This window comes from Oncorhynchus kisutch, linkage group LG10 (genome assembly GCF_002021735.2).
Source record: "Oncorhynchus kisutch isolate 150728-3 linkage group LG10, Okis_V2, whole genome shotgun sequence".
Classification (NCBI taxonomy): Eukaryota; Metazoa; Chordata; class Actinopteri; order Salmoniformes; family Salmonidae; genus Oncorhynchus; species Oncorhynchus kisutch.
The window spans coordinates 45,325,394-45,340,572 of NC_034183.2; the positions used below are offsets into that span (position 1 = coordinate 45,325,394).

General features: G+C 42.5%; 1 protein-coding gene across 1 annotated transcript; it reads left to right on the top strand.

Annotated features, from left to right (window-relative positions):
• Positions 1–31: 31 nt before the first annotated feature.
• LOC109898198 (ceramide synthase-like) lies at positions 32–15,179 on the top strand. Its single transcript, XM_020493059.2, has 7 exons — positions 32–695; positions 2,433–3,099; positions 3,344–3,427; positions 6,940–7,165; positions 7,573–7,668; positions 8,490–8,599; positions 11,213–15,179. Exons 2-7 carry the CDS (start codon positions 2,975–2,977, stop codon positions 11,487–11,489), a joined length of 918 nt encoding a protein of 305 aa, XP_020348648.1. The 5' UTR covers positions 32–695; positions 2,433–2,974; the 3' UTR covers positions 11,490–15,179.

Below are 15,179 nucleotides of genomic sequence, written 5' to 3' on the forward strand. Positions count from 1 at the left end.
GCAGTAGGCTGTCACAGCACGGCGAGTCCTAGGAGTCATAGCTTACCATACCCGGGAGCAAGGGGGAGGTGACAGCGAACTGGCTATGTAACCGGCTTAATGGCTCCACTTTATCCACAGCGGGACTGCATCATGCATACACTAGGATTTTTTTTCTAGACTAATGTTTGCTGAAATTAGTTCTACGTCCACGGATCCAGTGCGACAGGTCATCAAATAATAAACAGCTGAAGACTTCACAGTGAATGTGTCGGGCAAGCAATAAGGTCGGTCGATATGGCATAACTGTTCAGATGTCAGTAGGCTAGTACGGCGGCCAAGCGGGAGAAGAGCTGTGCCCTCGCAATATAAATCAAAACACTCGAGAGAGCCATCGACTTCAGAATCATTTTGCCGCTCAGAAATACAATTACTGAAGCAACGATCCGAAGGCAAACACGTCCGAGAGGGAGTCATCCTGTTCGGACCAAGACGAGAACCACAAGGCAGAAGCGGGGAGAACACACACATCAATTTGTATTGCTTGACGCACGTTTTGATTTCTTGCAGATATCCAGAACACGGAATAAGGCAACAAAACACAATAATAATGTGGAACAATTCTCGATGTGTGGGCTACAACCAGGACCAAACACACTGATCTCCCCTTGATCCGACCGACCGGGCCGCAGAACGGGACGCCGCACCACCCAAATGTAAATTTAGCCTATCCATCTCTTTTTTTTTTTTTACTCTCCCTTTATTACCCCAACACCCAACTCTTCTTCGTTCTCACCATCCTGCTCCGAGGTTAGGCAAGAAACTCAATATGTCTGTAATAAATGTTGTCTGTCGCAAACAGTCACGCTTTAGTTTATACAGGCCTGAATAATCTGTCACCCTTAGCAAGCATGCATGAATTGTCTGTAAAAACTGAAAGCAGGCTAGACAATGTATCCCTTGCGTGTGTTCATACTAGGCAAACCGCGTGCACACACTACCTGTTACAAGCTTCAATCACTCTTGTGCATGAAACGGCTCCAGGTACAAATGTATTGAATGCAAATATAAACGAGCTCGCAGTCACACTCGAATAGTTACATTGATTTGTCCAGTTTGTAGTCTACACTGGATTACAGTAGACAACAGTGGCTAGCAGTCAAACATGACAAAGGTTAGCCCATGCAGATTTGGAGCCGTTCCAAGACAGGCACAAGTCTGCCATTTTCAAAATAATGTGTTGAGTTGACTTAATGGGTCCTGATAACTGCTATTGAGTGCAACAGACTTGTCCCGTTTATTTTGGTAATAGAGGAGGACCGTGTTTACTTAGGTTACTTACTCGCATTGCGTATTTTGATAATTGAGTCTGAGCCACGTTGTTGCACGGGCTTGCCAGCTAGGTTTTGAGTGAAATGAGCCTGTGTTTTCTACCAAGTTAGCGATATAACAACGTCAAGATATGCTTGGCATCATAGGGTGACGGGGTAATGGAGGGGACTATTTTTTTAATTATTATTATTATCCCACCCTGAAAATTGCTGATAGCCTACAGTCCGGAGGTGTAGCCTATGTACTGCTGTGCTGACCCAAAAAAATCAGCTAGCCAAGATATATCTGGCAGTATTTATATTATGTCCAGATAGGCCTTTATCCCGTCAATCAAAACCACATGCATGTGTTTGTTGGTTATGGGATGAACCTGTTGTTTTATTGTGATGGTGCATCACCTAACCGCTATTGTCCAACATAGCCTAGGATGGAACAATAGGCCCCGCCCCAACAACACCCTCCTCCACCCCACCCCTCATACCCCTCATCATATCCCATCTGTACTGTAGGTACTCCTCTTTGTCAACTGTCACCCCATCTCCCCCCTCTCTTTCTCTCTCTCTCTGTCTCACTAATTCCCTCTCTCCCAGCTGTACTCTGTCTAAATCTCCTGCTTTTCTAATCCCTTTCTAAATCTATTTTCAGCCACCTTTCTCTCTCCACCTATTCATCCTGTCTCTCCGGTCCCACTGAGTACATGCATTTACCTAGAGAGCAATGACAGTGGAAAACCTCAAATTAATTCATTCCCCACCGGAGTCATGTAGCACAAGTGTTACAGCCAGCGATACATGACGCCTACAGTGTAGTCAATGGATTTGTCAGCATTTGTGAGATTAGAGTGTAGTGTAGGGGCTGTCTACACACAAGGTAATTGCTTGAGTGGATACGATTTTTATAATGTTTTAAAAGGCTGCATGATGACATTGAATAATGTGACATTCGTTGAAACTATATGATGACAGTTGAACAGTTTTTTGTGTGCATATAACTATTTTATTGTACATTTACTGACCTCTTAATCAAGGTGTGTGAAATAGATTTGATATTTTTTTCTCTCTTTGTTCCCCCCCCCCCCCGCATCTTCTGTTTGTTGTCTCTCTGTCTGTCTTTTTGTGTAGACCCAGAAGCCACCAGGCCTCTGCTGGTTATGAGCAGGGCGTTGGGAGGGAGGTGTGGGGAGTTAACAAACATACCACCCACAGCTTTATCGTAGCCCTCTCTTTCCTGATGATTTCCTGATCTATTTCATTAACATTGAACGTAACCACTAGCAAGTCCATTTTCATTCCCCAAAATAGCCCCAAAACTAGCCTACTAATAACAAATACAGCATTTGACTACATACTGCATTAGCATAACACTAGCATAGCGTTACTACTAGCATAACATAACTAGGATAACATGACTAAAATTCCATACTAGTGTTCTATTGACAGTACTTACACGCTGCCACGTATTCTAATGATATACCTATCAATACCTTCAAACATCCAGCAGCAAATGATAATCGGAAACTGCTACCATAGCTTTGAGAGTACCCTGCATAGATCAGTCATTCAACCTTTCCCACTTGTCAAGTGGTTTGAGGGCAGTGGTGAAGTACCTGTTGAGACACACACACACACATTCATTGACACACACACACACACACTCAGGGACCATGCTGAGCATCCTGGCTGCTGGCTCCATCTTCTTCCCGGGTCTGTTCCTGCTGTCTAAGAGATGCCTGAAACACACCCCAGGCCTGGCTCTGAGCGAGGGAGATGCCACCATCGTGTCTGCCAGGTACACACACACACGCTTACAAGTCAGACAGACACACACACACACACACACACAAGTCAGATGAGTCAATGTGAGGACTATGCAGACCTATCGTACATTTATCTTATGCTACTGCTTTGCTTGACATTTTATACTATTCTGCTATGGTTTACATTGTTGAATGTCAATGCTTTTTTTTCTATGGAGTTATGGGTATAAATATGTCAATTGAAACCCCACTCTCTGCCCTCTCTCTCCCCACTAGGCTGGTGTCATCCATCCAAGCCATCATGGCTTCCTTAGCTGGCTACATCATCGCATCCTCCTGTGAGGACGTCATCGAGGATCAGTAAGTACAGAGTAATGATAATGCAGTAGTAGGTGCTGTAAAGTTTTGTGTTCCCGGTGTGTGTGTGTGTGTGTGTGTTTGCAGGCACCTGCACAGATAGGCTCTATATGTGCAGAGCACATGCCTCTGTTCTTCCAGCCTCTAAAGTGCCCTTTTGTTATGGGTATACAGTTTTTGTCATTGTTGTTCTGGACCCACTGCCCGCAAGTCGTCGTTAAATATGTGAAATGTAATTAGCCATTAAGACGTGGCCATCTATTGCTTTTATGCAACTAAATAATCAGTCATAATTGCTCAACAAGTCATTAACCGCAGTTACAAATGTTTTTTTGTTTGAGCACATGCCCCTCAAGTCGTGTGTGTGTGTGTGTGTGCGTGCGTCGAAAGAGGTGTGACGTCTAAAAATGATTTGGGTCCTTAACTACACAGCACATTTTCCAGCGTTAAATCAACACTAGCTAGGTTTCCATCCAATTGGCGACTGATTTTGATGCGCATATTCTAAAATCTGCATAAAGAAAATGTGCATATTTTCCCACCAGCGGTGTGTTCCCACTAAATGGCCTTGTTGCAGATAAAAGTCAGTGTGCGATGACGTAGCGCACACAATGTGCGTTTTCACTACATTTTTCATGTAGTGAATAAAAGTCTAAAGTTCAATGTTTTTCCATTGCATTTTAAACTCTACGGATAGTTTTGTCACAAACTACTCTGGTCTTGGCATGTGCCCTCTAGCCAACAGCTTGTGGATACAGTGTGGGTAGGCTAGTCTACATGATGAGATTATTATTGATAATAAGTATAATAAGTATTTTTATTTGTCAAACGGTGTCATGTCACCAGAATAAGACCCAGGATATTTATTGGAAAGGAGCATCAAAATCACCATGCACTTTCACCACCCTGTGAAATTAATCATTAATTTATTTAATCTGAAGCTTAATTAACTGCATGGTTTCCCCGAGTCATAGTGGGAGGACCGCACACCATATCATCTCGTGACTCCAAGTTTACTATGCTATGATGGTTATTATATAAATATTTGGGAATAAATGCGTTTCCACCACTATTTCTCTCACAATTAATTTTACCAACACAAAGAAATCACACCATGTCCAATGAACAAATTATTTGTTGGCATTTATAACATTTTACCTAAACTACCTATTTCCATCATGATTTTTTTTATTTTATATGGTATGAATTAACTTGCCAAAAACAACTAATTGAAAGCCACACCCCCACTAAGCCACTCCTCCAATATAATTTCCCAGTGTGTCTTGCTTTTTCGAGTAAATTGTAGAGTTATACCACCCATGACTGTATTTGTTGGTGACAGAGACATGGTTGTTGAATTCATTCATTTTCAGCCCTGTGGACTTCACCAAATGACTTCCTTACTGTAGACAAATGTTATCATTAAAATTCATCTCTTTTAGGGCAATACATTTAATATATCATAAGGCCTTAGTTTGATGGCCAAGTTTTACCCTACCACAGTGGTGTTAGAAACCTCCTAGTTTACAGGCCACATCAGGCCCACAAGTCACATTCTGCTGGCTTGCAAAGTGATGTAGGATTCTTATTGGCATTCAGCCAGTTAGGGCATCCAACAGTTGGAATTTTTATTCACCCGCATCTGCATTCAGAATGACTGTTAGGGTTAGTAACATTGTGAGTAGACCACCTAAAGCAGGGGTTCCCAAACTTTTTTGGTCCGTGACCCCATTTTGTTATAAAAAATGTTTCGTAACCCCACCATGTAAAAAAGTGACGTGATCAACGAACAATGTTTTTACTTTTTTAATTGGCGCTATGACAGCATGTCAAAATGTCAGCATGTCATTGTTTTAGACTGATTTGTAATACTATTTCAGTCAGAAGTATGGTTTGAAATACATCAGAAAGGATTTGGGAAGTTCAGGATTTAGAAAAACAACAGGCAATAATTGTGTATGTTTTTCTGTGTAGAAAAGAACCACAATTGATCATGTCATGTTTTTTTCTGATTTACTGCCTGGTCCTGTCCACTCTGTTCTGAGGGAAACAAAAGACATGTGTGTTTCTGAAAGTCTTAATGTTTTAATATAATATAATATTTTGTGGCTTCTAATGTTTAGAAGTTAGAGCAACATTTCTTGGAAGAAAACGGAAACTTACAGCCACATTTAGTGGCTACCGGAGGTCACTCACGTAACCCCTGTTCTATGAACCAAGCGCACATTTTTTCCCCCCCAGAGTTTCTTTCGTGACCTAAACCATTTTCAACTGGAACAACCATTTCAGTAAATGGTGTAATAAATCTAATTGGATTAGTTTAAAAGAATGTATGTTATTTATCTTTGTGAGATAAATGAGATTAATCAGTCAATGTAGATGCAAAAATACAGTTATTAAAAAACTATCCTAAAAATGTTTACCTGGTAGTAGAGCATGCTGGGAAATCTGATAATGATGGGTGTGGTTTTGATGGGAATGTTTTACTCTCCACAGAGTAAAACTGACACAATCACACTCTCACACTCAACACTTGTTATTAACCCCCACATTGGGGCTATTTTACACCACTGAGTGTTAATTTCACTATTACAGAGTTAAATTAACTCCTGAATCAACACTAGAAATGTGACATTGAAAAATCAACACAAGTTAACACTGGCCAATTTGCTGTGTATGTTTAACTTTCGATCCAAATAAAGTATTCAAGTGTGTGCGTAATAATCTGTCATTCTCTCCCTGCTCACCTTGTCCGTGTTAACCTAATTAGTATTTCAACCCAATTAACCTCTATTTGTCCCAAAGCCAGCAGCACTATTTTAGTATCTGTAATGCAGTCACACAGAAGCCAGAAACCTAGACTGCAGCATGCTGCTGTGGAACTGTAGGAGCAGCTACTCAAACATGTCTCCACTGGTTTTACAACTGCAACTTTGTTAACAGTGGACTACATAAAACTATATAAAATACACACTGAAAGTGGAAGGTTTGTTTTTGGTTGAAGGAAGAGAGGAGGAGAGGAAGAATGGAAGATACTTTAGACTAGTGAGATGCTGTGAGTCAGACACTGGTGTCCTAAGATAACTCGCAATGTGACACAGCTGCACCTCTTCCCCCTCGTCTTTCCATCAATTAGGAGGTGGGGGAGAAAAAGGGAGAGGAAAAAAGGAGAGGGGCGGAGAGATACTGCCAGTCACCTCCCTCTCCCTTGCCCTCATTTGCCAGTAAAAGTAGGGAGGCGCTCGCGTGAGTGCCGGCTCATTTGAATTCCAAATCACGTACCTGTCCAAATCACGCACGTGCCCCAGAGCAGTGCATCCTGGCCAGTCACTTAACCCCCTGACGTCTAGGCTATAGCCTCACATACAGGATGCATCGCACTGAAACAGGCAATAGGTAGTCACATAGGCAGCTACAGTGTACACGTTGGCACACATTGTTACATAGAACCTTCTCTTTCTCTCTCTCGCTCTCTCCTTTCTCACTTTCTGTCCCCCCCCGCCACACCTCTCCAGACACTGGCTTACCAGTACCTACATCCTGTTTGCGGTGCCCTACTTTGCATACGACATCTACGCCATGTTCCTGTGCTACTGGCACAAGCTGCAGGTTAAAGGGCACGAGGAGGAGGGCGGCAGGCCAAAGCCAATGGGCTCGGAAGTGGCCAGCTACCTGCGCAGAGAGTTCCTCATGGTGCTACACCACGTCGTCATGGTGACCATCTGCTTCCCCGTCTCCGTGGTAACTATCGCTGTAACTAGGGTGGCTCTAGCGGACTATTTTATTAGTCTACCGTGCCACGGTCTGTCTTATGTCTAAAGGGTGGGGGGAGCAAATGATAAACATGTACACACACACACTAACCCTTTAAGTCTTGTCAGATAGAGATGATCTAATGGTGATTTGGTTTCTGATCCCTAAAATTGTTCCTAACCGGCTGCCATCTGCAGACTAGGCTCTCTTGCTTTAACCCCCATCTGCCTCCTGTTGCTACTGGCAGCCAATGTTAACATCCCTTCTATGGACATGTGCTTTTAAGGGGAGATGAGGTGTGCTTGTTTGTGAGCTTTTCTTTCAATGGTCTGTCTATATACTTTATCAGCCATATCATGGCCCTCCATCTCATCTCTCTCTCCTCTCTCTCTTAGTTCTGGAGGCAGGGAAAGGGCGATTACTTCCAGGGTGTCATGTTTATGGCTGAACTCAGCACTCCGTCCGTCTGCCTGGGGAAAATCCTCATCCGGGTAATACTCACTCCTCTCTCCACCTGCTTTCTCTCTCTCTCTCTCTCTCTCTCTCTCTCTCTCTCTCTCTCTCTCTCTCTCTCCACCTGCTTTCTCTCTCTCTCTCTCTCTCTCCACCTGCTTTCTCTCTCTCTCTCTCTCTCTCTCTCTCCACCTGCTTTCTCTCTCTCTCTCTCTCTCTCTCTCCACCTGCTTTCTCTCTCTCTCTCTCTCTCTCTCTCCACCTGCTTTCTCTCTCTCTCTCTCTCTCTCTCCACCTGCTTTCTCTCTCTCTCTCTCTCTCTCTCCACCTGCTTCTCTCTCTCTCTCTCTCTCTCTCTCTCCACCTGCTTTCTCTCTCTCTCTCTCTCTCTCTCTCTCTCTCTCTCCACCTGCTTTCTCTCTCTCTCTCTCTCTCTCTCTCTCTCTCTCCACCTGCTTTCTCTCTCTCTCTCTCTCTCTCCACCTGCTTTCTCTCTCTCTCTCTCTCTCTCTCTCTCTCTCTCCACCTGCTTTCTCTCTCTCTCTCTCTCTCTCTCCACCTGCTTTCTCTCTCTCTCTCTCTCTCTCTCTCTCTCTCCACCTGCTTTCTCTCTCTCTCTCTCTCTCTCTCTCTCTCCACCTGCTTTCTCTCTCTCTTACTCTCCGCGCAGCAGTCTAAGAACTCAAGTCTTTCTGATTCTGAAGTGCTCACTTACTAGCGTTCATGTTAACATTCTTGTCTCCTGTGATTTTTGGGTTAACATTTACCCAACCTCTCTTTCTCGGGTCCTTCACCCTGCTCTCGTTTTCCCCCTTCCCCTGGCTCCTGCCCTCTCTCTATCTCTCTTTGTCCCCCTCAGTACAAGAAGCAGCACACTCTTCTTCATAAAGTGAATGGCGCTCTCATGCTGGTCACTTTCTTCGTCTGTCGAGTTCTGCTCTTCCCTTACCTCTACTACGCCTACAGCAGGTAACATACTGACCACTGTCTGCCTGTCTCTGTCTCTCTTTCTGCCTGTCTGTCTGTCTCTGTCTAGCTGTGTCTTTCTGTCCGTGCGCTTGTCTGTCTGTCCCCAACTTCATCTATGTGTATTGTTTTTTTTATCTAGCGTTCTTAAGATCTACGATGGTAGGTTACAAGTTTAAGTTTGTAGGCTTCTGGCCTAGCTACTTAGCTAGCAGATAATATCATTCATATATATATATATATAAGCGATATCTTTCTCATTGTCTGATTGAAAATATCTTGCTTGCTTGTATGTAGCTATCTAGTCAATAAGCACCATGTCAACACTTTGTTTTGTTACCTAGTTCAACAACCTTGATTTCACATGTGGAAAATCACACATAAAAACATGTAAAAACATGTGTTTTTGGGACATGATTCGTTATATTTCACACAGTGCTTGTAACATAGTGTTTACAACTTACAAATTTGACACTTTGACATACTCGGTGTTCAAAATATTAGGAACACCTTCCTAATATTAAGTTGCCCCCCTTTTTGTCCTCAGAACAGACTAAATTTGTTGGGGCATGGACTCTACAAGGTGTCAAAAGCGTTCTACAGGGATGCTGCTCCATGTTGACTCCAATGCTTCCCACTGTTGTCAAGTTGGCTGGATGTCCTTTGGGTGGTGGATCATTCTTGATACACACGGAAAAATGTTATGCGTGAAAAATCCAGCAGCATTGCAGTTCTTGACACACTCAAACCGGTGTACTTGGTACCTAATATCATACCTCGTTCAAAAGCACTTAAATATTTTTTCTTGCCCGTTCACCCTCTGAATGGCAGACACACAGTGGCGTCGGACGGGCCAGTTCTGTGTCTCAAGGCTTAAAAATCCTTCTTTAACCTGTCTCCTCCCCTTCATCTACAGTAAGTGAAGTGGATTTAACAAGTGACATCAATAAGAGATCATAGCTTTCACCTGGATTCCCCCTGGTCAGTCTGTCATGGAAAGAGCAGGTGTTCCTTCTGTTTTGTACACCCGGTGTACAGGACTACATTGTGTATGTTTATTGATACAGTAATTATTATTCAATGTGTCCTAACCTGGGATTTGAACTCACACCCTCTTGGTTCACAACATTCCGGTCTTTCTGCTACATCATTATGTATTTCTACACTTGGGACATCAAAGTGAATCTCAGATTTGCTAAAATATACACTAAAGAAAAGCTATTATTTATAATTGTTATTCAGGAATAACATAAAAACTGAATAATATTCCCCACCTACATTAGACAACTATATAGAAAATCCTCAAATTACTGATATAAGTAAATGAAATCAATGATGAGAGAATAGCCAGATTAAATAACTAAAATAGCAGTGCAGATGGCACTCTAGCTAAGTGCAGAGATGTTGGCATGAAGGATCGAGAGACAGACGCAGGAATGCGCAGTAGGGTTTTTTATTAATCACAAATTACGGATGGGCCTTTTGCCACTGCCGAAGTTGCGGCGGACAGACCATTCCCACTGTCTCCCTTAATGGTAGATTATTCTGTCACGTTGGTATGAAGAGATTCGGGAGACAGGCACAGGATTGCGTAATAAGGGTTTTTATTAAGCCCAAATTACTGCGTGCCGTGTAAAGGCACAGGGACGAAGACCAAACAAACACGTAACAAAACACAGGGTAAAAACCCAAAACAAAAGAGCGAGGAGTACCTAGAATAAATTACACACTCGCACAATGATTAACACATGGGACGAGACCCGTAATCATCTGCGCAATCCACAAGGGCACGAAAGCCCAAAACACACAGCAGAGGTACTCACGCACCAACGGACATTGTAACAATAATCGACTGCCCAATGGAACCAAAGGGCACACATATATAAATACAATCAGAGGGAATAGGGGCCAGGTGTGCGTAATGAAAGTTCCGGAGGGATCCGTGTTGGTTTGGGACAATCTGGGACCATCACATGACGTCGTGACGACTGGTAAAACAAATGCCTTATAAACACCTTAACATGATCCCTTACGGAAAAACAACTTGAATTTCACGTGATATGTGACAACATGTAAAGGAACATGTGATAACATGAAACTACGTATTTTACAACATGTGGGCACTTGAAAACATGATCTTGTGAAATAAATGGGGATACAAATATGAAACTACATGTGGCAACATGTCAGCACATGTGAAATCATGATCTCATGTGAAGTGTTCCAAAAACATGTTTGCAAATGATTTCACATGTGAATTGATCCAAAAACACATTTTGACATGTGAAATGTTATCATGTGTAGTTGCATGTTATCACAACTTAACAACTTAACAACTTAACATAGAAGGACGTGATCACAATGTGAAATATTTGTTTTTTAAATCATATTTGATTTTTAAATCAGATTGTTCAGTTTAAAGTCATTAGCCATAAACCAAAATCCTTGACAATAGCTAGCTTGAGACGAGGTGTCTTGTTTTAGAACTTGTTCAAATGAACAAATTTGCCCTAAGTAAGTTTTAAAAATCTGGGTAAGCTTGTTAGCTAGCAACATTAAGCAAACCTTAACCCTCATTTCCCCCCTACGCCTCACATCCTCCTCCTCGTGTTGCAGGTATGCCTCCATCCCCCTCTACACAGTGCCCCTTGTGGCTCCCTGGCAGTGCAACGTGGGGGCCTTCTGCCTGATGGCCCCACAGGTCTACTGGTTCACCCTCATCTGTAGGGGTGCCTTCCGCCTCTTCACCGGGGCCTCACGCTCCCGACCCCCGGCCACCCTCAACAAGCCTGATAGGGGATGCTGCCCCGGCCAGGGAGCCCCATTACCTCCCCCGGCCAACGGCTACAGTCCCGTCCCCCACAAGGCAGACAGAGAGACCGACACACACTGAGAAAGAAAAGAAAGAGGGAGGGAAAGATGGAGAGGAAGAAGGATCACTGTGGGGACGGGGCCAGCCAGACCAGGCCGGGAAGACAGGTCTGTCAAGGGAATCTATTGTACTGTATTGTAATGACACTATACCCTAGGAGAGAGAAGAGAGGGAGAGAGATTGTTTCTCATCCTCTACCACTCTCTCCCTCCCTCCTTCTATTGCTCCTTTAGTTACATGGACCTCTGGAAGAAGAGAGAGGCAGATTGAAAGAGGAGAGGGTAAAGAAAGAAAGAAATGAATAAGGGAGAGAGAAGTATAGACAGGAGAAAGACTTGGCAAGTATTTAAATATTACGTGTCTGTACACACAGATTTCAAACTGAATGGGGAAAAATGAATGGATTGAAAAGCAAAAGGATGATCGGGTGAGAGAACACATTGAAGAGCAATAGTGATACAGGGAGGCAGTGAAGAATAGACTAAGCATGAGCTGAGTTTGACTGAGTTAAAGGGATAGATAAAGTATTCTTCTCTTGAAAGAGAAATGCAACTGCTGTTCTAGATTAGGGAAGGATACAAATGAATATATCATAATGTATGGAAATTATGTAGTAAATTATTATTTGGTGACCAGTTGATTTTGGTGACTGCAAAAAGAGGGATGAAGACAATACCAGTATTTCAACTTGTGATCCTGGTACTGTATTATTTGTCCATCAAGATGACCCACTCTGGATCGCACCGGCGCCTCTGGTAATTGCTTCATTCTGCCTTCTCTCCACTCTGAAATTCTCTCTCGCTCCCTTTTCTCCTGTTAGAAAACTAATGTGGGAGGAGAGGAAGGGGGTTTACCCCAAAATGTGACAAGTTTATAATAGTAGACGTCATTTTAGGTTTTTATATTGCTCCCATTCAAAGCATTTATTTATTTATTAATGTTGATTTTTATGTATTGTGACTTAGTATTGGTAGCACATTATTATTACTCCTGCCATCTGTTGTACTCACTCCCCACTTCAATCAAGAGGAGAGAAAGAGAGAAGGAATGTTGCTGAGATTAATAGAGGGAGAGCGAGAAGGGGGGGGGTAGTAGACTCAAATGGGACAATGATGCAGCTGTGCTGTCCCAGTCACCCACCCAAGTTGAGTAATGCTGGCAGGCAGTCTTCAGTACACGACTGGGTGGGTCTGTGCAGTTTACCAGAGCTTTACCATGCCTGGAGAGGTGTTTAATGTCTCAGAAACCCCATCAACATGATATAATGATCAGGAACACTGCTATCATCGCCATGGTTCTGTTATGTTAGGGAAGGCTGTTGTGGAATTGGATCTCCTGCAGGCTAAACGGGGCAACCACATTTTAGAACCTACAGGCGTTCTAGAGTCTGCGGATGTAAGGGATTCCTAGATGATCTAAAGCAGGATTATGAAGGATTTAGACAGAGTAAGTTGTTGCAGTGTGTTCGACCGTAAGGGGGGAATTTGAAATAGATTGCACTGGCAACTGTGGTACTCCCTTTATGCATTTAGGAATTTGTGCGATAGGGCCGAAGAAGGAACATATTGACAATGCACTGAGAGAAGGGACTGACGAGGTTGGATTGGGGGGGGGTAGTAATTTTCAAATTGTCCGACCACTATTTCAACCGCTTTTGTTTTTAGTTTTTTGTGTGTTTTACTTGTCATTTTAAATTATGTGTTGGTGCCGTTTACTCATGTTGACACTGCAATGGCACCAATGTAGCTGTCTACTGTGTCTGAGTTTGCGTCATAACTGCCATTTGGGATGAAGCCCAAGTCAAGAGGGTTGAAATGTGGTCCTTGAAACTCAATCCCAAGGTGAGCGGACCTTGAACACTTGACCACTGCCTTGGGTTGTAACTCTACTAGCCTGGTCTCAGATCTCTCTGCCGGTTCATCGACGAAAAGTGAACACATAGAGGGACTACTGTATAATATGCTGGACTATACTTATTGCATCAGGCCGTTTTTCTGCTGAATAGCTGCATGATAGGAATGAGAGAATGGCTTTTTGACAATTGGCCGATATTAACCTGGGAACACTGTAACACTTAGAGTTACTATTTACAATGGTCAGTTATGGTACTATTTAAAATGGCTTATTGAGGATTTGTTCATCTCCGCACCCAGAACCGAATCAGCTACTCTATTTTAACATTTTGAAACGTTTTGTTATGATAGATGTTTTTTTTCTTCCCATTCATTGCTTTATAACTGATTTAAAGGTACATTGATTGGGGAAATTGTATGATCAACATTATTTTCCATGCCAAAAAGTAAACCTAAGCGTCCGACAAGGGATATGAACTGTAGAGTTGATCGTACAAATCAAACGTCATTCCCAAAAAATGAATTATGTTCACAAATGTCGGTTCAAATCTAATTGTATTTGTCACATGCGCCCAATACGACCGGTGTAGATCTTACAGTGAAATGCTTACTTACAAGCCCTTAAACAACAATGTAGTTTTAAGAAAAATACCGAAAGAAAAATAAGAAATAAATGTAACATCATTAAAGAGCAGCAGTAGAATAACAATAGCGAGGCTATATACAGGGGGTACCGGTACAGTATCAATGTGCGGGGGGCACCGGTTAGTCAAGGGAATTGAGGAAATATATACATCTAGGTAGATGTAAGATTAGGGGGTCTATTCAATCCGCATCACGGAAGTTCAGCTTTTCAGCGTGATTGAAATTTAAAGGCAATGTTCCCGCTTTATCAGAGGCTGCATGTGTCGACTCAATCGGAAATTGCCTACACATTTCTGTAGCGGAATCTGTAACGCTTCAGTTTTACAGATTGAATAGAGCCCTATGATTATTTTCATGCGTATTCCACACCAGAGCAATTTTTTTCTGTTCCTCATCTGACAGAGGTCACTGAAACTGAAACTAAATATAATTTGCACTCGATTACAAAGTTTAGTTCGAGAAGATACGCTTTGAGTGAGAGAGAGAGAGGTGTTGGAGTTAAGACATTAAGACAAGTTAGTGATGATTTAAGCCAAAAATGTGATATCTTCTAGTGTTTACTTTTGCAATTGACCCCCTCTAGTCCATTATAAATGATGCCTTCATGTTAAACCCTTTGAGCAAAAAAAGATGTCTTTTGACCAATTTTGCTCAATAGGTAGCGTTACCTCCCAAAAGAAAACATCATCCATTTTACCAGTTCCTAAGTCCTCTGTCATGGAAAGTATTACAAAAGAATTGACCTGCATCTTCCATATTGTTTGTTTGTTTTATACATTTATTTGAATGTATCTCTGTTATTTATTGAAATGGTTTGAATGTACATACGAATACATATATAAATGATATATTTCCTGTACATATGGGCTTGTGTTCTGTCTGTTGACTGCTGCCTGACTAATCGTGGGCTCTGTATCTGAAATGGCACCCTGTTCCCTACATAGTGCTCTACTTTTGACCAGGGTCTGGTTAAAGTAGTACACTACAGTATGTCGGGAACACTGGGGTGCCGTTTCGGACGCAGACCTGTTCTGTTGGCTGACATACTCTGCTCTCGTCTTCTGCTCTGACGACCAACATGACATCATGGTTCTACCGTTCTAGCACCACTGCACTGCTTTTCAAAATAAGCACCATGAACTTTGAGTGAAGTTTTGCTTTACATGCAACAGATTGACCAATAAAGTCCTCCCCTTTGTTTGTGCATAAAGAA